General features: G+C 54.2%; 2 protein-coding genes and 1 long non-coding RNA gene across 10 annotated transcripts in view; 1 reads left to right on the top strand and 2 right to left on the bottom strand.

Moving 5' to 3' along the window:
• Positions 1 to 1,021: 1,021 nt before the first annotated feature.
• VARS2 (valyl-tRNA synthetase 2, mitochondrial) lies at positions 1,022 to 12,841 on the bottom strand. 7 transcript variants are annotated; one of them, XM_027099335.1, is made up of 30 exons: positions 12,702 to 12,841; positions 12,001 to 12,228; positions 11,787 to 11,868; positions 11,570 to 11,670; positions 11,157 to 11,278; positions 10,740 to 10,806; positions 10,550 to 10,647; positions 9,932 to 10,013; positions 9,642 to 9,761; positions 9,073 to 9,184; positions 8,273 to 8,361; positions 7,487 to 7,577; positions 7,220 to 7,347; positions 6,999 to 7,102; positions 6,730 to 6,811; positions 6,336 to 6,412; positions 6,180 to 6,255; positions 5,785 to 5,890; positions 5,497 to 5,567; positions 5,243 to 5,368; positions 4,915 to 5,019; positions 4,689 to 4,757; positions 4,486 to 4,564; positions 4,238 to 4,365; positions 3,956 to 4,108; positions 2,958 to 3,164; positions 2,129 to 2,240; positions 1,808 to 1,983; positions 1,492 to 1,620; positions 1,024 to 1,374 (listed from the first exon to the last, which is right to left on the bottom strand). In XM_027099335.1, exons 2-30 carry the CDS (start codon positions 12,199 to 12,201, stop codon positions 1,279 to 1,281), a joined length of 3,189 nt encoding a protein of 1,062 aa, XP_026955136.1. In that variant the 5' UTR covers positions 12,202 to 12,228; positions 12,702 to 12,841; the 3' UTR covers positions 1,024 to 1,278. The 7 variants fall into 7 exon arrangements, with proteins under 7 accessions (XP_026955139.1, XP_026955142.1, XP_026955136.1 ...); XM_027099336.1 differs by lacking the exon at positions 5,785 to 5,890 and adding an exon at positions 5,933 to 6,033 and having other exon boundaries at positions 5,492 to 5,567; positions 12,001 to 12,841; XM_027099338.1 differs by lacking the exon at positions 2,958 to 3,164 and having other exon boundaries at positions 1,022 to 1,374; positions 12,001 to 12,841.
• A 130-nt stretch (positions 12,842 to 12,971) lies between these two features.
• Positions 12,972 to 18,543, bottom strand: GTF2H4 (general transcription factor IIH subunit 4). Of its 2 annotated transcripts, none has more exons than XM_027099351.1 (14): positions 18,358 to 18,543; positions 17,578 to 17,720; positions 17,218 to 17,322; positions 16,730 to 16,861; positions 16,364 to 16,460; positions 16,180 to 16,268; positions 15,854 to 15,965; positions 15,636 to 15,704; positions 15,363 to 15,446; positions 14,986 to 15,118; positions 14,674 to 14,804; positions 13,987 to 14,034; positions 13,735 to 13,813; positions 12,972 to 13,263 (listed from the first exon to the last, which is right to left on the bottom strand). In XM_027099351.1, exons 2-14 carry the CDS (start codon positions 17,715 to 17,717, stop codon positions 13,091 to 13,093), a joined length of 1,392 nt encoding a protein of 463 aa, XP_026955152.1. In that variant the 5' UTR covers positions 17,718 to 17,720; positions 18,358 to 18,543; the 3' UTR covers positions 12,972 to 13,090. The 2 variants fall into 2 exon arrangements, with proteins under 2 accessions (XP_026955152.1, XP_026955153.1); XM_027099352.1 differs by having other exon boundaries at positions 15,636 to 15,659; positions 18,358 to 18,526.
• Positions 18,544 to 18,655: 112 nt separating this feature from the next.
• The window catches only part of LOC113616110 (uncharacterized), a 41,827-nt gene continuing 39,769 nt past the window's right edge, over positions 18,656 to 20,713 (top strand). The window contains exons 1-2 of the long non-coding RNA XR_003431220.1: positions 18,656 to 19,003; positions 19,238 to 19,348. This is a non-coding gene — a long non-coding RNA (uncharacterized LOC113616110). The remainder of the gene's footprint in view (positions 19,004 to 19,237; positions 19,349 to 20,713) is intronic.

A 20,713-nucleotide genomic window follows, 5' to 3' on the forward strand; every position in this document is an offset into this window, starting at 1 on the left:
GACCCAGAGTTGGGAAGTGTATCAAAATGTCAGGAAAGTAAGATCAAAAGGGGTATGGGACCCTCTATCTCAGTCCTGCACTGCTTCTGCCCAGCAAAAGAAACACCCATCTCGTCTGAGCCATTTTCTTTGTTGTTTTTTCTAAAATAACTTTTTTAATTTTTGAGTTGAAGTATAGTTGATTTACAATATTAGTTTCAGGTGTACAACACAGTGATTCAGTATTTTTATAGATTGGCCACCATTATCTTTAAAGCTTGGTTACAGCAGTTAGAAAACTTGCACCTAACTTACTGGGTTGAATCCCAGTTGACACTTCGGACTAGTTACTTTTATTCCCTGAGCGCGTTTCTTCAACTCTAAAATGGAGCAAATATCCACCAAGTGAGGTTCTTGGGAGGATTCAGTGGCACCACAGAGGACCCAGCCCAGTACAGGCCCGCACATACAGCAGTTTCTCAGAGCTGCTGGACAGAATGTCACTTGGGTGTGGAAGGGCCAGGCCCCTGAATTCCACCAATGAGACAAGGTGCTGGAGGTGGAGGTGGCTAGGTGGGCATCTGCGCATGTGTATATCCCTGCCTGGGGCTGGGCGGTGTGTCCCTGGCACTCTGGTTTCAGGTACACAGAAGCAGGGGGGATCTCAATCCCCAGCACAACCTACAGCTCCCCTGAGGCCTGCAGGAAGTCCCAGATCCTCTCAGAACCCTTGGCGATAAGGCCAAGAAGCAGGGAAGCTTCCTTCTGGTGAGAAGCAGAAGAGGAACGGCCTGCAGAAGTCGGGCCATTGTCAGTAAGTACAGGAAGTAGGTGGAAGCCAGGTCACTGTTCCCAGGCCCTACCGAGAGCTCCTCCTTCCTCCAATGAGGGAGCCCCGCCCAGCACCCACACTCCCACTGTGGCCCAGAACCCAGCGCTAAGAGGCCACCCGCCTCTCTCCCAGACCAAAGTGTCAGGGAACAACCAAGAGGCAGAAAGTCACCGCTGGGGGAAAGAGGGACAAAAGGACCACAAGCAGACATGTTTGGGTTTTTTAGTTTATCTGAATTTCCTCATTCCTAAACTTCCAGGTGGGACTGCATAGGACGGAGGCTGGGGCAAAAACGTGAGCGTCTCGAGGACACCCAGTCACTCTGACCAAACCAGTCTGTTTTCTCATTGACGAAGGAGGGAACTGGACCACATGGTCTCTGAGGCTCCACGGCACCAGGACAGCTGCCGAATCTGTCCTCAAAGGCGGGTCTGGGAGGGAGGAAAGCTACCAGGGATGGTTAGAGCTCAAAGCTCCCCAGGGCTGGGAGACACATCCATCAAGTGCCGGAGGTGAGAGGCCGCCTTGTCCAGTTTTGACAGTTCCAACTGGAGGGAAGAAAGCTGGGCAAGGAGAGAAGCAGGTGAGGACAGAGGTAATAGCCTCCCCCCACCACCCCTGTCCCCAGCCCACATTCCCTTAGGGAGTCAGGCATCCTGGGTGGCCTGCCCCAGACTCACCCTCTGCTGCCTCTGAGTCTCTGCCTCTCCCTCTGATGGGGTCCGGGCTATGAGGCCATCAAGCTGCTTCTGCAACTTGTGTCTTCGGGCAGCTAGCCGAGGTAGGTGGGTCTGGGGGTCCACCAGGCCCTGCAGAAGAACAGAGAGAAGGCTCAGACATCTACAGTCCACCCAGCATGCCCTTCCCCCCATTCTAAGATCTCTCCTCACCCCCCCCCCCCCCCCGCCCACCTCACTTTTATAGAACCCGCCCCTTGCCCTCCTCCCAACATCCTTTTCAACCCCACCCCTCCCTCCTCCAGCCTCCTCTGGTCACCTGCAGCTCCATGTAGACCTGAACGGTGTCACTGAGAGCGGCCTGGGCCCAGCCCGAGGGAGCTGCTGCAGCTGGGGGTAGAAGGCCCACGGCCCCACAGTGGCCCAGGGTGCCCAAGGGCTCCAGGAAGGCCTCAAAGAGGCCCTGCTCTCCTGGCTCTGAGCTCTGCAGCAGCACTGGGGAGGAAAGGAAACTGTCAGGGTCAAGAGAGCAGCTCCTCATCCTGCACCTCCCAACTCTGGGCTCTGTCCTCCAGGCTCCCCCTCTTCCCCACCAGCCCCTCCTGTCTGCAGAGACTCAGGAGCCCAGGGCCCGCCTCACCTCGGGGCCGGGCCTTGGTGAGCTGGTACGTGGCACGGAGAGCCCTCAGCGCCTGCACAGCCTCCTGGACCCGGGAGAAGTGCCGCTCCAGCTCGGGCTGGTGCCAGTGCTCCTGGAGATGGGCACCCAGAGTGGGTAAGCAGGCACCTGGGGGACTCGGTCTCAACTCTCCTGGCTCTAACCTCCACCCGCCCACCCCTATCTCCTTAGAGCAACGATCTGCTCTCTCCACCACACACATAATTCACCACCTCAAGGAACGGAACATGGCAAAAACCGGGGTGTCACCTAAGAAGGTCTTAGATGATCGCTGGTTAATGTCTGTTTAGTCGCTCTGACTGGAGATGACAAACAACCAAAAATCAGAATTTGAAAGGTATTATTATTTGAAAGGTATTATTCAAAACTCACAAAACCAAGTAAGTACAAAAGAAATTGAGTTAAACTTTAGAATTACTTTTTGGGTGAGTTTGTAGCATTTTATCCTTCTCAAGTTATTAAAGCTTAACACTGCACTAAGATTTTGGGGATATCCTATCACTACCAACTAATCTCATCACAACCACGACATGTACTATTACGAACCGATACACGGTCACACGGCTAGTGTCAGTCTGGTGACAACATCCTACTCTAACCACTTGCTAATACTGCCCCCAACACCCTGGAGTTATCCCAGCCCTACAGGAACAATCCATCCTCCCAAAGACTCCACGGCAAAATACAGACCACCACTGTCAACGACCCCACAGCAGCAAGCCCTTCTAGAAGACTGCTCCCCAAGCCTTGACCAGAAGTCCCACTCCAAGACTCCATGGACGTGACTCACCAAGCTGAGGGCACTGGGGTAGGGGGCAACACAGATGCTGGGGGCAGGGGCGCCACCAGGCCTGGGGGGCAGCCTCTGCCAGAGCTCTTCAGCCAGGAAGGGCATCAGCGGGGCGAGGAGGCGGAGACCGATGTCAGCGCAGGAGAACAGGACCTGAAGAGGCCCTGGGGGGCGGGGCAAGTGCAACAGCACTGGCTTCACAGCCTCCTAGGGAGGAGGCCAAGGGGTCAGGGGCCGTCCACGGCCATGTCCTTCCTCCACACGCTCGCCGCCCTATCAGTGGGGATGCTGTGGGTAAACACGGGCAGGAGCACCCAGCATCTCTGAGACCATCAACTGTCCCTGGACACAGTGTGGAGCGTGTGACAACGGGAAATCTAGGACAGCGACTCTCAGGGATGGGTGGGGAATAAAATTGTTAGGGAGGTTTGTGTCGTTTAGGATGAAAAGCACTGAGTTTTTTTTCATCAAAAAGAGACAAATTTTTTAAAAAGTTGAGAAACAGAAATCTAGGGCAGTGGTCCTGGGCCATCAGTATCAGCATCACCTGGGACAAGAAATGAACATTCTTGCCAGCCACCCCCCAACCTGCTGGCTGAGCTGCTCTGGGGGTGGGACTGACACTCCGCGGTTAACAAGCCCTCCCTCTGAGAGAAGCCCTTGGTCTAAAGACCCCTACTCTTCCTCCCTGTCTGCTCCCAGCTCCCAGCCTGCCTGGGGTCCAAACTCAGCAATCACAGGGACTAAAAAAAATCTCCATCTGCCTCCCAATCCTGCTTTGTCAGACTTGGTTTTCTAGAAATCTCCCCCCCTCCTCCTCTCTCTTCTGGTGACAGGCAGGGAACAGCACCTGGGCCAGTCCCAGGGAAGAGGGGAATTAGGATTTCCCCATCTCATCTGTCTTCCTGTCTGGGGGGAAGAATTAGGAACCCAGTTCAGAGCTCTCCGCCAGGGCACAGGAAGCAGGTCTGCAGGGGGAGTGCCCTCGCCTCACTCACCAAGTAGACGTCACAGAGGTTGTGAAGCCAGAAGTGGTGCAGGGCGTGGGTGACGAGCGCGAGCTCGCGGGTGAGGAAGCCCCGCTCGCAGTCCCGGGCAGTGCGGGCCAGGCAGCTGAGGATCCAGGCGTCCATGGGGGAGGCGGGGGACAGCTGCGGGCAGAAGGGGCTTCAGGGTGGGACAGCTTGACTGCCACTCCGCTGCCTATTCTCCTAGACGCCTCCACCAAGCCTCAGATGTCGGACTACCCAGTTCCCAAGCACCCCTTCTTTCTCTCTTACCTCCTCTGCAGGCTGGGGTATGAATTTCTTCCCAAGAGCATTTAGGATAAAGCGCAGGGCATTCCAGATCTTATTGCAGAAATGTCTGAAGCTCAGGACCTCAGAGACAGACAGGTGCAAGTCGCCCCCTGGGAGGGAGAGACAGGAGGGAGCATGCACTGGTGGTGGCTGCACGGGGAGTCCTTGGCCCTGACCCACCCTGCCCCACTGCACAGAGGCTGCCGCCGGCTGCCCTCACCCGGGCTTACCCAGGGCCCCATGGGAGCACAGGGCGAATCTCAGGGCATCTGTCCCACACTCGGGGATCCCATGAGGAAAGTCCTTTCTCTGCAACCAGAAAGAGAAGAGGGGTGGCAGCTGCCTATGAGGCTGCAGGGCCAGAAGCTGGGTTGCAGAGGAAACCGGTGGCCACGAGCTAGAGGCTGGGATGGGTCAGACACTGGCGACTCACCTGTGCTGAGGCCGCGATCACCAGCTCTGCGGGGTCCAAATTCCCATCCCTCAGCTTCTCCTGCAGCACCTGGGGTGGGTGAGTAATTCACTGGCCTCAGTGGAAGACCCTGCCCCTACAAGGGTCCCGCCTACTGACCCTCCCAGCTCCAGCCCACCCTGCCGGCCCCTCCCCTGCCTTCCTCTCTCCTGAAAACTCCATCCCTCTTCGGGCCCTTCATCCTGACCTGCAGCTCCACCCCATTGATGATGTCCCGTGGGTCCAGTACATTCCCCAGTGACTTGCTCATCTTCCGGCCCTGCCTGTCCCGAACCATGGAGTGCAGCAACACCTGGGGGCATGGAGGGGGTCAGCAGAGGGGGGCCTGGAGAACTTTCCCCTGGAGGATCCCCTGGCTGTCCTCCAGGCTTTAGGGGTTAGGCTGGGAAGTGAATCAGGACAAAGGAACTGGGAACACAGAAAATCCCACATTAGGGGTTAGAATGGACAACAAGGCTTGGGGAAGACTGGGGAGTCACAGAGAGGGGCAGGGCACCAAAGGGCCGGGCTGTTACCTTGCTGAAGGGGAGCTGCCCTGTGAGCTGGGTCCCCAACATGACCATGCGGCCCACCCAGAACAGCAAGAGGTCACCACCCGTTTCCAAAAGTGACAGGGGGTAGAAACGAGCCAGGTCTGGGGTCTAGGAGAAAAAGATAAGCAGTGAGAGGCCTAAGCCCAGGGCCTCCAGCTCTTCTCGAGACTCCCTGGAGGCCCTGGGGCCCACTTCCTCATCCCCACCTTCACTCTCTTCCTCTCAACCCACCTCACCTCTTGGGGCCAGCCCAGGGCAGAAAAGGGGAAAAGAGCCGAGGAGAACCAGGTATCCAGGACATCGGGGTCTGGGAAACAGAATGGGGAATGCGAACAATTGGAACCTCAGCTTCAGAACCTCAGCCCACTGCTACCCACCTTTCCAGCCCAAGCCCCACCCACAGAGACCAGGGGTCGAGCCCTCTGCCCCATTCCCAGCTTTCCCGACCCTACCTTCTCTACCTCAGTACCTGTTCCCTCAGTACCCAGACGCCCTCCCCTGCCCTCCCCAGCTCCGGTACCCACCCCTCTCCAGGGTCAGCTCCGCCCCTGGTCTCCCTGTCAATTCTGCAGCTACTTCTCTGGCCTCAGCCTCTGTCCGCCCGACCACCCAACAGTCCTTCGCGTCGCCCTGCAGAAGTAAGGGGTAGGGAAGAGTGAGGAAGACCAGCACCTGATGGGTGTGAAACACCACTGAGTTTTCATGTTCTCAGGTGGTCTGAGAATGGCTGGCACCCTCTGGTGGTGAGATGAAGAATCGCCAGCCCAGGAGCTCTGATCACACAACAGATGTTTACATGACCAAGACCAGAAAGCACAGCAAAGGCAGAGAGCTGGGGCGGGCACTGGAAGTCCTTGGACTCCTGTGCTAAGGCTCTTTCAGCCACACCCATCCCTCCCCTCCACTTCTTCCTACCAACCTGTGTGTGCTCCTCTACAACCAGGTAGGCTGGAATCTGATGACCCCACCACAGCTGCCGGGAGACACACCAGTCCCTGCCGGGAGGACACGAGTGATTTCCTAGCATAACCAGTGGGCCCCCTCCCCATCTCCTGAGAGCCCCCCTTCTCCTTACCCAGTGTGGGAAAACCAGTGCTGCCAGTTCTTCTGGTGGAAGGAGGGACTGAGCTCCAGGGCCCCTGACTCCACAGCCTAGAGGGAAAGGACCTTTAGACGGTGCTTCCCTACCTGCACCCCTCAACCCCCCAAGAATGGGACAAGTGGTCTCTGAAGTGGTTCTAAAACTCAGGAAGAACCTCCCAAGCCTCCTGAGAAGATTCTGGGCTTGAGTGAGGATGCAAGCCAGCCCTTTCTGGGCACCAGGCCTCCATCCCCACAGCTCTCCTCTCAACAGCACAGCTAGAGAGGTCTGGGGGGCAGAAGGGCCCCCAGCCTCCCTGTTTCTTCATTCCACTGCTCAGGGAGTCCCCCAGCCCAGGCCCCAGGCCCTCCTCACACTGCAGCCTCACCTTGGCAGCTCTGTCCCCCATTTCCCGGCAGCAGACAAACCACTGGCTCTTCGGTAGGTATTCTACCACATCCCCGGAACGGCTGAAAGGGACACAGGACTCGACTACGTGCCAGGCCCTCAAGCGCTGAGGATACAGCAGCAAACAACACTGACACAGAGCTCGTATTCTAGCATAAGGGGTGCACAGCTCACCCTGTGGTCACTCTTAAGCTTCATCCATTCCCATCTGGGGGTGGTCCCTATGGAAAGGAGTGAAAATGAGGTTACCTGCAAATGGGCAGCACCATAGGGTGGTCCTGGAATCCCCGGAACAGGCCCCGTTCCCTCAGTGCTGACAGAATCTTTTCCCGGGCCACAAATCGGTGCAGACCCTGGGGAAAAGCAGCAACAGGAAAGCTTAAAGGCTGCTAGGAAAACAAGAAAGTGGGAGAGGGGAGATGGGGCAGAGGGTGCCCCCAAAGAACGGGGTATCACTGAGCTGGCACTACCTGCAGCCAGTCCCCGCAGAGGGAGGTCATGGTCCCATCCTCCGCAATGACACTCAGGGGGCTCAAGCCGTGTCGGGCCCCCAGCTCAGCATCGGCAGGGCTGTGAGCTGGAGTCACCTTCACTGCCCCTAGGGGAGCAGAACTGATGTAAGCACTGAACCCTGACCTTGGCTTTTCCAGATGTATCGTCATCGCCCACGCTACCCTATCCCTCCCTCCTGTCCCCCAGGAGCCCTGACTTCCTCTCTCTCCCCTGCCCCCACTCACCTGTGCCCAGGTGTGGCTGAACAGCACAGTCTGTGATAAGGGGGAGAAGCTGCCCCGTCAAGGGATGACGAAGTTGTCGTCCATGTAGATGCTGAAGGGAAGGGAGAGGGAGCAAGGACAGGCACGTGTGTGGGATGGAAGGGTCTGGGGTGGGCATGAGAACCCTGGGAATATGAGCCCCAGAGCAGGGCTCCGTAAACTTTTTCTTAAGGGGCCTTAAGCTTTACAGGCCAAGAGGCAAATTCAGTCTCTGTACAACAACTCCACTCCACCACCATGGCCGAGTTAGATAATACATGATGTAGGTGCAGACAATACACAGGGAACGAGGGTGGCTCGTACAAAAACAGGCAGCAGGTGGATCTGGCCCACGGGCCATAGTTTGTCAGCCCCTGAGCTGAAGTGTAACATCAGGAAGAGAAGGGAGTAGACTCAGAGCCACTGGAGAACTGAGATAAGGGAAATTTTAGGAAAAGGAAGAGAAAGCGGAGAGGAGGAGCTGCCATTCTAAAAGGAAGGGAAGGGCTTCCCTGGTGGCGCAGTGGTTGAGAGTCCGCCTGCTGATGCAGGGGACACGGGTTCATGCCCCGGCCCGGGAAGATCCCACATGCCGCGGAGCAGCCGGGCCGGTGAGCCATGGCCGCTGAGCCTGTGCGTGCGGAGCCTGTGCTCCGCAATGGGAGAGGCCACAACAGTGAGAGGCCCGCGTACAGCAAAAAAAAATAAAAGGAAGGGAAGAGGATGGGGGTGGGAAGGCCACGTGGCAGAGCGCGCGCTGTGTATTACTGTGTATCGGGAGTCATCGGGATGGACGGCCACAGCCACGTCTCCAGGCAACGTCTCTGGCCTCGTGGTTCCTACCACAACCTCTGCATCTGAAGACAAAATTCAAGCACTTCAAGTTGGTCCTCGCCCTCACCCCACACTCGTGACAAAGCTAAAGCCAGGAGAACTGGCAAAGGGAGGGGACAGGGATGGTCAAAGTTGAGCAGGCCCCCAGGAGTAACTAGAAAAAACTAGGACCAGTGTCTACGGGAGCCTGAGGTTTCCCCCAAGCTAATGACCAGAGGCCTGAGGGGGTGTCGGGTGCTGCGGAATTCCTCAATAACTTGCTTGCGAGACAAGGACAGAATGTTAATAAATACAACTAGAATCCTTGCTGGGTGCACAGAGGACACTGGGAGTTCTCGGTGCCCTGATCATAAATACTGTGCATTCTTTGGGGCAAGCAGCAGCCCCTCCTATAAGAAACCTCCTCTGACTATTCCAGCTCATCTATCTTCCCCTTCTCCAAACTCTTGGGAACAGTTATTGTTCAAACCACACTTCAGAACTGATCTTTTGTCTCTTCTGGGGGTAGCAGCCTCCTGCAGAATTATGCTAAGCTCCCACAGGGCAGTGACCACGTGCACTTTTCTTACATGGCCCGGGATACCCAGGGTGAGTGCCCATGAGGACGCAACACTACCAAGGTTCCTTATGTCATGTGCGAGACAGGCTGGTGGGTTCCCTCCATCAGCCCAACATGGGCTTGAGAAAACGGGAAGCAGAGGCAAGTGCGTGACCTTTCCGAGGACTACCCTCACCAGGCTCTCCATCCACGGGGAAGGCCACGGAAAAGAGGAGGCCAAAAGACACAGGGGTGGGGGAGTCAGGCAACCGAAGCTCCGTGCAGCCAGGGAGGGGCCGGCTCTCCACCTGGAGGCGTGGAAAAAGCAGGGTCAGAGAGCAGCCTTTCTGCAAGGCTTGCACCCGGCTTCCCACCTCCATTCATCCACGGCCCCGCCTCCCTGCAACCCATCTAAAAGCCACTCGGAGGATTCAGGAGCCACCTCCCTTCCCTCACCTAATCCTCGTGCAGCCACAGTCACAGAAAACATTCACCAAGCACTGAAACCACGCACAGGTGTTGTGCCGAGCACCTTCCAGGAGTTCTCACTGAATTCTCACAACACCCCCAGGACACAGGCATTTACATCACCCGTAATTTACAGACTGAAGAAACTGAGGCTGACAGAAGCTAACAGCCTGCCAGGAGCCACACAGCTGGGAGGTGGCCAGACTCAGATGTGAATCCAGGAAGTCTGGCTCCAAAGTCCAAGCTCTCCCCCTGCCTCAGAGCTCTCACAAACCCGCCTCTCCTTCTCTGCCTCACCTCAATATCCGAGATGGCAGAGCGTAACGCACACGACCAGTTGACAAGCTGCCGGCTCCGGTACAACAACCCAGCCTTGTAGAGCCGCACGAAAGCTTCTGTCACAGCCACTGAGGAGCCCTAGAATGATCTGAGTGTCCACATCCAACCGCCCCTTGTCAGCCCATCACCCCACTCAGGGACCCAGGCATCCCACCCTGCTACCCCAACACACACAGCAACCCGCCTCCCTGCACAGAGCTCTAAACACCTCCCCGACACCCACAGGGACCACGGCACGGAACACTCACGGCATCCATGGTAAAACACTCTCGGTCCCAGTCCAGGGAGGCCCCCAGCACTCGGAGCTGCTCACATATCTCTCCACCTTTCCTGGAGTGAGTGTGACATTGGTTTAGCCTCTAGAAGCTAATGGACACAGACAAACCCAGTATGGGGCCTTCCATGACACTGAAAGAAGCATAAAGTTCTACAGTAACAGGGGAAGGGGCAGCCGATTTGTGAGAAACCCAGAGAAGCTTTACAGAGAAGATGGCACATGTTAACAGACCTGGAAGCAAGAGGGTAATTTCAGGGGGATGGAAAGTGGGAATGGCTGAGGAGAGATGATGAAATCTAAGCAAGGGAAAATGGGATAAATAGAGGGAAAAACATACATATATACATATACATATATACGTACATATACACAAGTATCTACATTTTAACGTATACAATACACACACACACACACATATACACAAAGCTTGGAGACCCCACCAAATGCTAAGGGGCTTCAGAGCTTAAGTCACCACAGGAAGTTAGGACTGAATGGAAAAAGCCTGGACTACATGTTAGGAGAGAGGGGCTGGGAAGCAAGGACCCAAACCTGCTGTCTCGGCCCCTCCAGTCCTGCCCACCATACTCACTCCTCCTTCCACTTCCACACCTCCCTAAGGAAGTCTTCCCGGCTCAGCTCGTGTCTCCTCACTCCTCGCTCCTTCCACAGCTGTTTCTCCACCACAGCCTACAGCAAGATGAGAGGGCAAACAGAGAATCAGGTCGCTTTGGGGGAAGAACTCTCTCACCCAAGAAAAGGAAAAGTGGTGAAAGACATACTTGAGTAGCAATCCCTGCATGATCTGATCCAGGGACCCACAGCACCTGATCCCCACGCATCCGGTGCCTGCAAAAGAAATACCGTCATGGGACTTCCCTGGTGGCACAGTGGTTAAGACTCTGCGCTCCCAATGCAGGGGGCCGGGGTTCGATCCCTGGTCAGGGAACTAGATCCCACATGCATGCCACAATTAAAAGTTCGTGTGCCGCAACTAAGGAGCTGGCAAGTGCAACTAAGGAGCCCACCTGCCGCAACTAAGATCCGGAGCAACCAAATAAGTAAATAAAATATTTTTAAAAAGAAAAGAAAAGAAAAACCCTCACAGGAATCCCTGGTCTTACATGTTTGTTTATCCTCACTCCTTCCCACTTTCTCCTTCCCCTCCAAGAACTCAAGCAGCCCCATTCCCGTCTCACCAGCGCACGAGGGCGTCCTGTATGGCTACGGTCAGCGCATGCCCAATATGCAGGGAGCCCGTGACATTGGGAGGTGGGATACACATGGAAAAGGTCTCCCGTGTGGCCTGGGGCAGCCTGGCCTAGAGGAAGGGAAAGTCAAAGGGCAAGACAGGGCTGCATGTTCCCTGGGGAAATAGCACACTCTGGTGTCTCCAAGGCAGAAAGAACTGCATGAAAAACAGTCGGGCAAATAACAGGGAAGGGGAAAACCTGTGGACACCTTGGAGGCACCAGAGGGAGAAGGCAAGCTCTCCCTGCTTTTGGCAGCCTCTGCAATGTGGCTGGTTGCGAGCTCCAGACTCATGCCCACCAACCTCATGGGCCATTCTGCCCTGAGGACCATTTAGCACCCCTCCCTACCAGGTACTAACCTGATATTCTGGTTTGAAGAAGCCCTCTCGCACCCACCAAGGGTACCAGGCAGCCTCAACATATTGGGGACTGTACGCAGGAGGCAGGGGCCGGGAGACATCTATGGAGGAAGAGGAGAGCTCCACTAACTCCCGAGTTTTGTTTCCAGGTTGCATTTCAGCAGACCAAATGGGCAACCAAAATGTGAGGGAAAAGGCCTTCAAGTGTCCTAGTTACCTTTCTTTTCACCATGTTCCGTGGGGATTTCATACAACACTATCTCCTTAGGGGTCCAGGCCTTACTGGATTCGGCAGGTGACTGCGGAGAGGAGGAACCAGAAGGCGGGATGCAATTCGAATATACCTCAGGTATCTGGATCCAGCCAGTCTCTCCTCCAGCTCCCTCCCAAGATTTCTCAGAGAACCAAGGACCAGCTGTCTGACCCCTAACCTTGCTCTTCTGAGCGATTCCAGCCTCCAGCGCCGCCTGCTTCTGTCGCAGGCGCTTCTGTTTGGCTTCACGGTTCCTCTGGGAGATGGCTGATCCATTGGGCTCTGACTGGGTGGAAATGGGATGGGACCTGGGGGGTCCCCTTGAGGGCCTCAACCCCCAGAGTGGTGGTCGAAAAGAGGCCAAAGGCAAATGAGGCATCTGGAGTACTTGGAAAGGGGCCAAGGTCTGTTCCAGAGAGAACACACTAGGAAGTTAGGGGGGTGAGGGAGGGTCACACCTCCCAAAATCACATCCTCCTCCTTAGTCTCTGCCTCCCTCCAAGCACTGGTCTGTTATTTTAAGTATCTATCCCATCCGTCACAACCCCTCCTCTGTGAAGACTAGATTGCATGGTGTCGACAGGGCTCTTCCAGGACAGGGTAGGACTCTCAGGCCCTCAACCTACTCATCTGCGACGTGGGGGTGACCGCGGACACAGAGGAGGAGAAAGGACTCAGGGATCCTGGCAGATGATGGACATTTGCGCTCCCGAGAGCCAGCAAGGAGTCCCACCAGGGTTATTACTTGTCCGCCTGCCCCAGAGGCCGTCCGCACTGCCCCCAGCCAGCGCGTGCCAGGCCTTCCCGCCCGTCCCGCCGCGTGGGTCCTGACCCTGCAGCACCTCCCACTCCCCGAAGGCCGGCCCGCCGCGCGCTCACCCGGTGAGCCCGCCGCTATCCCAGGGCGCCCCGCGGCTGCGGGCGATTAGGGCGGCGACAGCAAGCGCTCGAGCACCAGCTAACGGGACCCCGGAACTTGACTCGCGGTCACCGCGGCGCTGGGAGGCGGGTCCCCGCCCGGGCGCATGCGCGGTAACTGGCCTCGGCCCCACCTCCTTCCCCTCCAGGTCCAATGGCTGTCGACACGGAGAGGAGGGCGTTCTCCGCGGAGCTGGGTAGCCTCTCGGGGAGGCGCCGGGGGCTGCATGGTTCACTTTAACAACTTTATTAAACAAGAAGAGTCCCGACGTGTGAATAAAAAAACTCCTGAGTTCCGAGGCCGCGCCCGCTTCCACGCGGCCCGCCCTCCCGGGTCCGGTCCCCCACTCTCAGGAGTTGTGCTTCTGCCGCTTCCAGAAGCGCTTGACGTCGCCGTGCCCGGCCGGGGTCACCACCATGAGCCGCTTGGCCGAGTTCTCGAACACCAGGACGCCCAGCTCCCGAGCGTGGGCCAGCAGCAGCTCAAAGTCCACTTGCGACAGGAACTGGTTATACAGGACGCCTGGGGTCCGCAGGTCAGGAGCGACAGGGGAGAGAGAGGAGGTGAGAAACTGAGGCGCGGCGCCCCTGGGTGGCAGCCTCAGGGCAGCGGTCTGGGCTTGCCATCCACCACGTTTAAATACTAATCTTCTATGTTTGCCTCCTCCAGGGCTCATTCTAACACTAGTGTGATCCAGGCATATTCAGGAAAGCAATATAATACAATAAGAAAACCCATTAATGCTTACCAAAACCAGAGAAATTACTATGAATTATCCCTCCCAATTTCCCTCTTCTAGCTAAATCTAAATTGCACTGATTTGAGACAATTTATTTACTGCCACCGACTCACCCCAAAATAAAAAGTGCATGCGTTTACCAGCCCATGCAGTAAACAAAAATTAAAATGCATGAATAGCTTTTTCAGTTCATCAAGACTGAATTGTCCTTCCTCTGGCCAATGACCAAGAATCAACCGCCAAAAGCCACTCACCTTCGGTGAACCGGAGTCTGTCCCTTTCCAGCTCCCACAGCCGAATCTGGTCCGTGATGGTGGGGGGCAGCACAGGTGTCTGCAGGGGCAAGGGATGGCTGTAAGATTCAGGAATACTACTCCAGACAACCCTAGCCCTCCACTCATTCCCCAGATTTAGGTGCCCCTTTCTCTTTTCCATCACTTCATCGCCAGATGCCAAGAGCTGTCAGCCTCCAGCAGCTGTCTGTACCTCCAGTCTCCTGTTTGTACCTGTTTAAGCATCACTGGGTGGGCCCTTGTCCTTAGGAAATGGATGATCTAGGAAAACAGACAAGAACTGGGATCAAGGGCTTAAGAAAGCAGGAAAGCTAGCTAAGCTGTCACCTAATGTCACTGAATAGCAACTGTTTAAAAACTCATGGGCACATGCCTGTCAACAGTTCAACCCATCCCAGTTTAGCTGTTGTCCCCAGGTGCTGTTCCCACTGGTGATGTCTGCTACTCCTTCTTTGACACATCTGTCCTTTCTATAGTCTTGTTTTTCATTTTTTTATCTTTAAAATAACAACAACTATTATTTCTGAGCACTTACTGCATGGCAGGCTCTGAGCTAAATTATTTACCTTTATTTCACTGAATCCTTCCAACAGCCCTATGAGGTGAGAACTCTCATTATTTCCAGATGAGGAAACTGAGACTCAGAGAAGAGAAACAACTAGGCCATCTATGCATCTAGGAAGTGGTGGTGTCCTTCTTCCGTGTCTTTTCCCCTCGCCGGTCCACCTATTCCCACACCTAGCGCCTTGATTTCTCGTGTGCCTGATGCTCAAACATAGACAACTCCCCACCACCTACTGTAACAGACCCCATGCTAGCCTTCCATGAGGTGACCACCCTGTACCCCACAGGCCAGGTGTAGCCTTTCTTCCCACCTGCACCTTCCCCAAGAGGCAATACCTGTTGGGCTGTGATGCCACTAGCAATGGCCTGCTGCACACTCTCCCGGGTCACCTGTGCCACCACCATGTTGGGGAAGCGATAGAGCATCTCAGAGAAAAGGGCAATGAGGGCGATCTGCAGCTCCGACTCTGACCCGAGGATAGGAAGAGAGTAATGATTAGGAGGCTCCTCTACACCCAGAGCTCAAGCCTCAGAGAACTCTGTAAACCACCAAGTTTACATGACCAGAAACTGGCAGTCCCTCCTCCTTTCCCCTTCCCCACTCCCCTCCCCAGCCTGCTCTCCCAGGGGCCCTCTGTCCAGCCTCACCCGTGTAGGCATACAGCCGGTAATTGGTTTCCACGACAATGAACCCAGGATGATGTGCAGTGCCCCCAGCCCCAGAAACACCTGACGAGAGATTGATGGCCAGTCGCGTGGGGTAGTAACGCCGAGATTTCCTCTGGAAAGGAGAAAGGAAAGGCAATAGGCCCTCTCTCCGGCGTCACTGCCCTTCATCTTCCTCCTCAGACATTATAGATTCCTTCCAGTGCACAGAACCTCAACTCCCAATTTCTCTCCCGAGGGACCCAAACATTCAGTCCTGGCAACTGCTTCCTGCCTCCCGAGACCCCGCTCCTTTTTAAGGCCAAGGCACCATACCACCCTGCCTCTTCCCTAGAAGCCATGTATCTGGGTGCTCATACCTTCCTCTGGAAAACAAGCCCAAACTCACGCAGATGTTGCAGGAAGTTCAACAGAGAATCACTCATACCTTCCACAGAGTAATCCTAGGGAAGAGAGATGGCCAGCTGGGGTCCAAAACACATCTCATCCTCCCTTTCCCAACCCCATACACTCACTCCCTCTTTCCCCATCTTTGTTCATTCTTATCTTTCACTGTTTTGCCCCATAACCTCATTTCCCTTTCCCATCTCTCTACTCTTTTCCCATCTTGCCCACCCAAGCCCCCAGCTTACCTTGCCCAGAGTAGAGAAGCTGAGCTGGAAGAGAAAGGAGAGAATCTCCACTAGGTCCATGCCCCGACTCTAGGGAGGAATGGGCAGAGACAAAGGGGGAGGGATGGGAGGGAGGAAATGAGGAGAAAAAATCAGGGAACAGAGTCTACGGGCAGCAGTCTCTCAGTGGGTCCTGGGAAGAGCAGAGCATGCCGGCAGGCAGCCCCTGACCTGCTCACCTGTGCTGTCTGCAGATACTGTAACATAAAGTACCAGAGCTGGGCCGGGGTGTCCAGCAAGAGGAACTGGAAGCCGGCAGAGGTAATGCAGGGCGGCTCTCCAGGTTCAGCACTAGAGACAGAGAGGGCCCATGGCAGAGGTGTGCAGAGAAAGGCCACCATCCCACCTGTGTGATCACATTTTTGGGGGTTTATCTCTGGCCGTGCTCTGCTCAGCTCTCCTTTTACAGCCAACCCTCTGCAATCCTGACCCGATGTGGACACTCAATTTAGCAGGCACCCAAGCAGACGGCAAAACAGAGCCGCTGTACCTCTGGCTTCCTCACCTCTTCATGAGCCCAGCCTGGCTAAGGAGCTGAGCCAAGTCCTGGCTGACGGCTGCGCTGGGGGATCCCACCATGAAGTGCAGGACCACCTGAGGAACGGAAGAGAACAGAGAGTCGGACGCCTCTAAAGGCCGTGGGAAGTAGGAGCACAAGCAGAGACACACACAGAGTCCCAAGTCCTCACCTCCCATCGCTCCTCGGCATACTTGTCAAGTGAGGGGACATCCCGGGCGTGCTTGTCTGGTCCCAGCTGACTTGTGTCATCAGACCAGGCCTTGCCCCTATGCCAGGACGGTCGAGAGTAAGGAACCCTGCCTGTGTTCACCGCCAACCCTTCTGCCCTTTTTCCACCTTCGTCCCCAGGGGCCATGAGTGGGAGACATTTCCTACACCACGTAGCTATGTCTGGTCCAACTTATTCCTAAAGGAGCTTCCAAAGTGGAGCCCACAAGCTTCCAGAGAGGCCCCCTCAGGAGCTTCCCCTCCAGCAGTTTAATGAGCAGTTTAATCACTATTTCCCCTGCCCATCTTAGGAAAAGGTGTGACATACCCACCCAGAAGGGCGATGCGGAGGTTTTGGCGGAATATGGGGTTGAGGATGAGGCCCTGGAGCCCACCAGGGAGCAGCTGGGTGTGCCAGATACGGAGGCCGCTCAGCAGCCCCGTGCTTTCCTCCTGAGCTCTGGAACAGAAGCAGAGAGGTGAGGGAGATGTCTGGAGAACAGAAAGAAGGAGGCCCATAAAGGCTTCCATTTCTGCCTGTTCTGAACTGGTGATCTTTGGAACACTGTTTCACAGAGTAAGATCAGTGTCTTCTTAAGGCAAATTTCTTTACTGTAACACCTACCAGAGCCTTCTTACAGACCTCAGAACTCTCCAAGAGGCAAAATACAGTAAACGGAATTTCCCAAAACTTGCTTAATTACAAGTTTTGTGGTGTTCCCATCAATATTTCTTGGAAGTGTCCCAAGAACAGCAGTTTGGGAAACTTGGCTATTAAGAAATTTGTATCTGACTGAGAATGCCGGAGACACTCACTTGCTGAATTCCTTCTTCACCCACAGGGCTACAGCAGCTTGCGGCAAAGGCTGCTCCAGAAAGAGCATCCGCATCACCCAGTTCTTAGCCAAAGATGGGAGCTCCCTGTAAGGCAGGAGAGGGAAACTGTTAATATCAGAGCTGCCTGAGAACTGCATCCCTGCTCTCAATGGCCTCAAACACCTCACCTCACCCCCCACACTTTCACCAGTCTTGCTGCCCCCACTACCTCCATCTGGTTTGGCACACTTCAATCTCCAAGCCCACCAGGGCTAAGCTTCTACCCACGAGAACTTATTCCAGTCTGCAGGCCTTATTACATTTCCCCACCATGGTCCCTGCCATGAAGGGTGTCCTCACCTGAAGACAGCCAGACAGGTGGCAGGGTGCCCATACAATCGGTCCAATACCCCAGGGCTCAGGCTCCCTAGGAATTCCTGCAGGTTCCTGCATTGTAGGTGTACTCGACTCAGTCCACCCCTGGAAGGGGTGCTCTCCATCACCTGAAAGGTGCAAGTGTTAGCGTTCCCCCACAGTCCATGCCAGTATTGCCCCTCAACTTTCTCACTCCGGCTCCAGAGCCACTGGCCCCCACAAAAACGCATCTTTTCTATGGTTTCCTTTCTCATGTCACTCATCTCCTCTTGTTTCTCCCAAATCTGACCAACCTCCCCTCTTTCCTGCCTCCTCGCCCCACTGCTGGCCTCAACTCCAGTCTTCTCTAAATTTCTAGATGGCAGAATTGTTAACTGTCCCATATTTGCAAACTTTGTATTTCAATGACTGGTCTCATCTTTACCTAAGCAGTGACAAAGAGACTTGTTGGAGCCCAACCCTCTCTCCCTTCTACCTCTCCTGGTCTGAGCAGCCTATAAGCTCCAAATCTGTCCGTTCTTCCCATCTATTTCTTGGCCCCATTTCTCGTGCTGGGCACGGCAATAACTACCTTACCCCTCCATGTCTCCCAAATCCAATTCCACCTCTTTCCTCTTCCCGCCCCCAAGACTACTTCACCCCATTCAGCCTGACCCACACCGCTTGATCTCCTAACTTGTCCCCTACTTTCCTCCCAGTCCTCGCCTCTCATTCAACTCTCTCCCTCTTATACCTCCGCCACCGCTTCTCTCCCAGCCCCCTTACCACTCAGTGTCGATCCTCCCTCGTGCACTCCAAGTCTCGTCGCTTAAACGGAGCCAATGTCTCTCATTGGCTCCGGGGAATAGGGAAAAGGATGGCGGAAAATGAGAGGAAAAAATGGGAGAGGGACGAAGGATTTCACCGACAGGAGACCAGAGTGGAGGATGCAGAAAAGAAGGGAAGGAGTGGAGAAGCAGGGAGGACAAGAGTCGGCGCTGCGCCCGCCGGCCGCAGGGCATACTGGGAATTGGAGTCTTGTCTTTCCCCACCCGGGGGCAAGCTGAAGCGCGTCTGACTACAACTCCCAAAAGGCACCGCGGGGAAGCCTAGAGGGGAGAGGCTGGCTTTTACTTCAGAGAGTCGAGGGCACCAGAGGTTGGGCCGCTTTGTTCCGCGTAGCTCTCCGCCTTCTCGGCCAACGGCAAATCTAACCGACCTGAGCTGGAGTGGGGACGCTGGGAGTAGAAATGCCCTGAGAGCTTCCTGGCGGAGGTGCAGAAAAGACATGGTGGTGAGGCGCTTGAGTTTGGAGACGCACGAAACTGGGTTCTTTGAGCTCAGTTGCTCCCCGTGAAATCGGAATAATGCGCTTTCCAGAGCATTTTCTCGAATTAGGAGTTAATTCGATCCAGTGCGCCTTCCTCGGCACGTAAGTACTCAATAAATCTTAATTGTCACGTCCTCCATGCTTCCACCCACCTCCCCACCTCCCGTTTAATTAGAAGATCCTAATAAATGCAGATTTAAAAAGAAACCAATTGTTTGGTCTGATTTGATTTATGAAACTACTGCGGGGTAAGGGAAGGGAACGTCTTCAGCAAAGCCAGAGCTACACGTTTCCCCACATTCCTATAAGGCAAGTTTTGTTATTCCCACTTTGCAGACTAGAAGACGAAAGCTCAATGAGATTAAGAAATTTGCCCACAGCCAGACATCTAGAAAGTGCCCGAACTGGGAGTTGAAGTTCATTTGCCAGTGACCAGGAATCAAAATGGTAAGAACTAAGACTTTGTTATAATTTGTAGCCCACCCATGCTTGTTTTGTTGGTCCGTTTCTTTAGCAATGTTTAAAATCCTCAAAGAATGAATGACACAAAACTGACAAAGCTTCCTTACGGCAAACGTTGGGTAAGGTTAGAAGACAAATTGCAATCTGAGAAGAAATATTTCATAAAATAGACAAAATACAAAGAGCTCTTATAAAGCAATAAGAAAAAGAAACAACACAGTAGAAATATTAAGAAATAACAGGCAATAAACAGAAGAAATACAAGTGCCTTGTAACCAAATGAAGAAACTCTCAACTTCATTCTTAATTAAGGAAAAGTAAATTAAAGAAATAATAAAAAGTCCAATTAGAAAAAAAAAAGGATTGACAACCTCATTGTTGGCTTGAGTATACATGAGCACTTAACCATACTCATATTTTTTTTTCATACTCATTTTTGTGGAGGGTTGACATAGGCACACCTTTCTAAGGGTAATTTGGCGGTATGTACCAGTGATTTTAATGTAATTACCCTTTGACCTAGCAACTCCCCCATTAGGAAAGTAGCATTCTGAAATTCTGCCACATGGGTACAAAGGTATACATGCAAAGATGTTTATTGAAGTGTGTTTGTTGTTGTAGCATGAAAACAATGGAAACAGTCCAAATGTCCATCATTGGGAGCTGGTTAGATAAAATGTGGGTAGAATGCAATGTAGAATACTGGGCAGCGCTTGCAGAGGAGGTCACTGTCTGCACACTGGCCTGAGCTATGTACCACCTATCATGACGGGGACAAGAGCAGATTACAAAATGGCATGCCTAATCCAGTGCCATCTCTGTAAAAGAGGCTTTTACGTATGTGTTAAACTCAAATAGGCCATATGCTTCATTTTGACTAGAGCAAGCAAGGGGGAGCTGGGCAGACTGGTTGCAGTTCCCTACAGTGTAGGGAAAACTAGGGCTACACTTCCAGAACAGGAGCTGCTAGTCACCTGTGGCTATTTAAATTTAAATTAACTGAAGTAAAGTTTTCAGTTTAGTTCCTTGGTCACATTAGCCCCATTTCAAATACTCAACAGCTACATGTGGCTAGTGGCTACCTATTGGACAGTGCAGATATAGACCATTTCCATGATCACAGAGTTCTCTTGGAGAGCCCTGCCCTAAGGGATGCAAGGTGTCTGATGTCAGGCTGAGCGCAGGCTGAGTTCCTGGAACTGGCCTTCAGAAAGAAAATCAGCCTGGGCTCCTAGGAGCTGAGATTGTGGAACGAGCTCCCTGACATAGGGCTATCCACCCTGTGCTTGAAAACGTCCTATGTTGGGTAATGGAGAGCTCATGCCCTCCTCCCCTCGGGTAGCATCCTGG

This window comes from Aethalodelphis obliquidens, unplaced genomic scaffold (genome assembly GCF_003676395.1).
Source record: "Aethalodelphis obliquidens isolate GAN/ISIS:26980383/991018 unplaced genomic scaffold, ASM367639v1 scaffold131, whole genome shotgun sequence".
Lineage (NCBI taxonomy): Eukaryota > Metazoa > Chordata > Mammalia > Artiodactyla > Delphinidae > Aethalodelphis > Aethalodelphis obliquidens.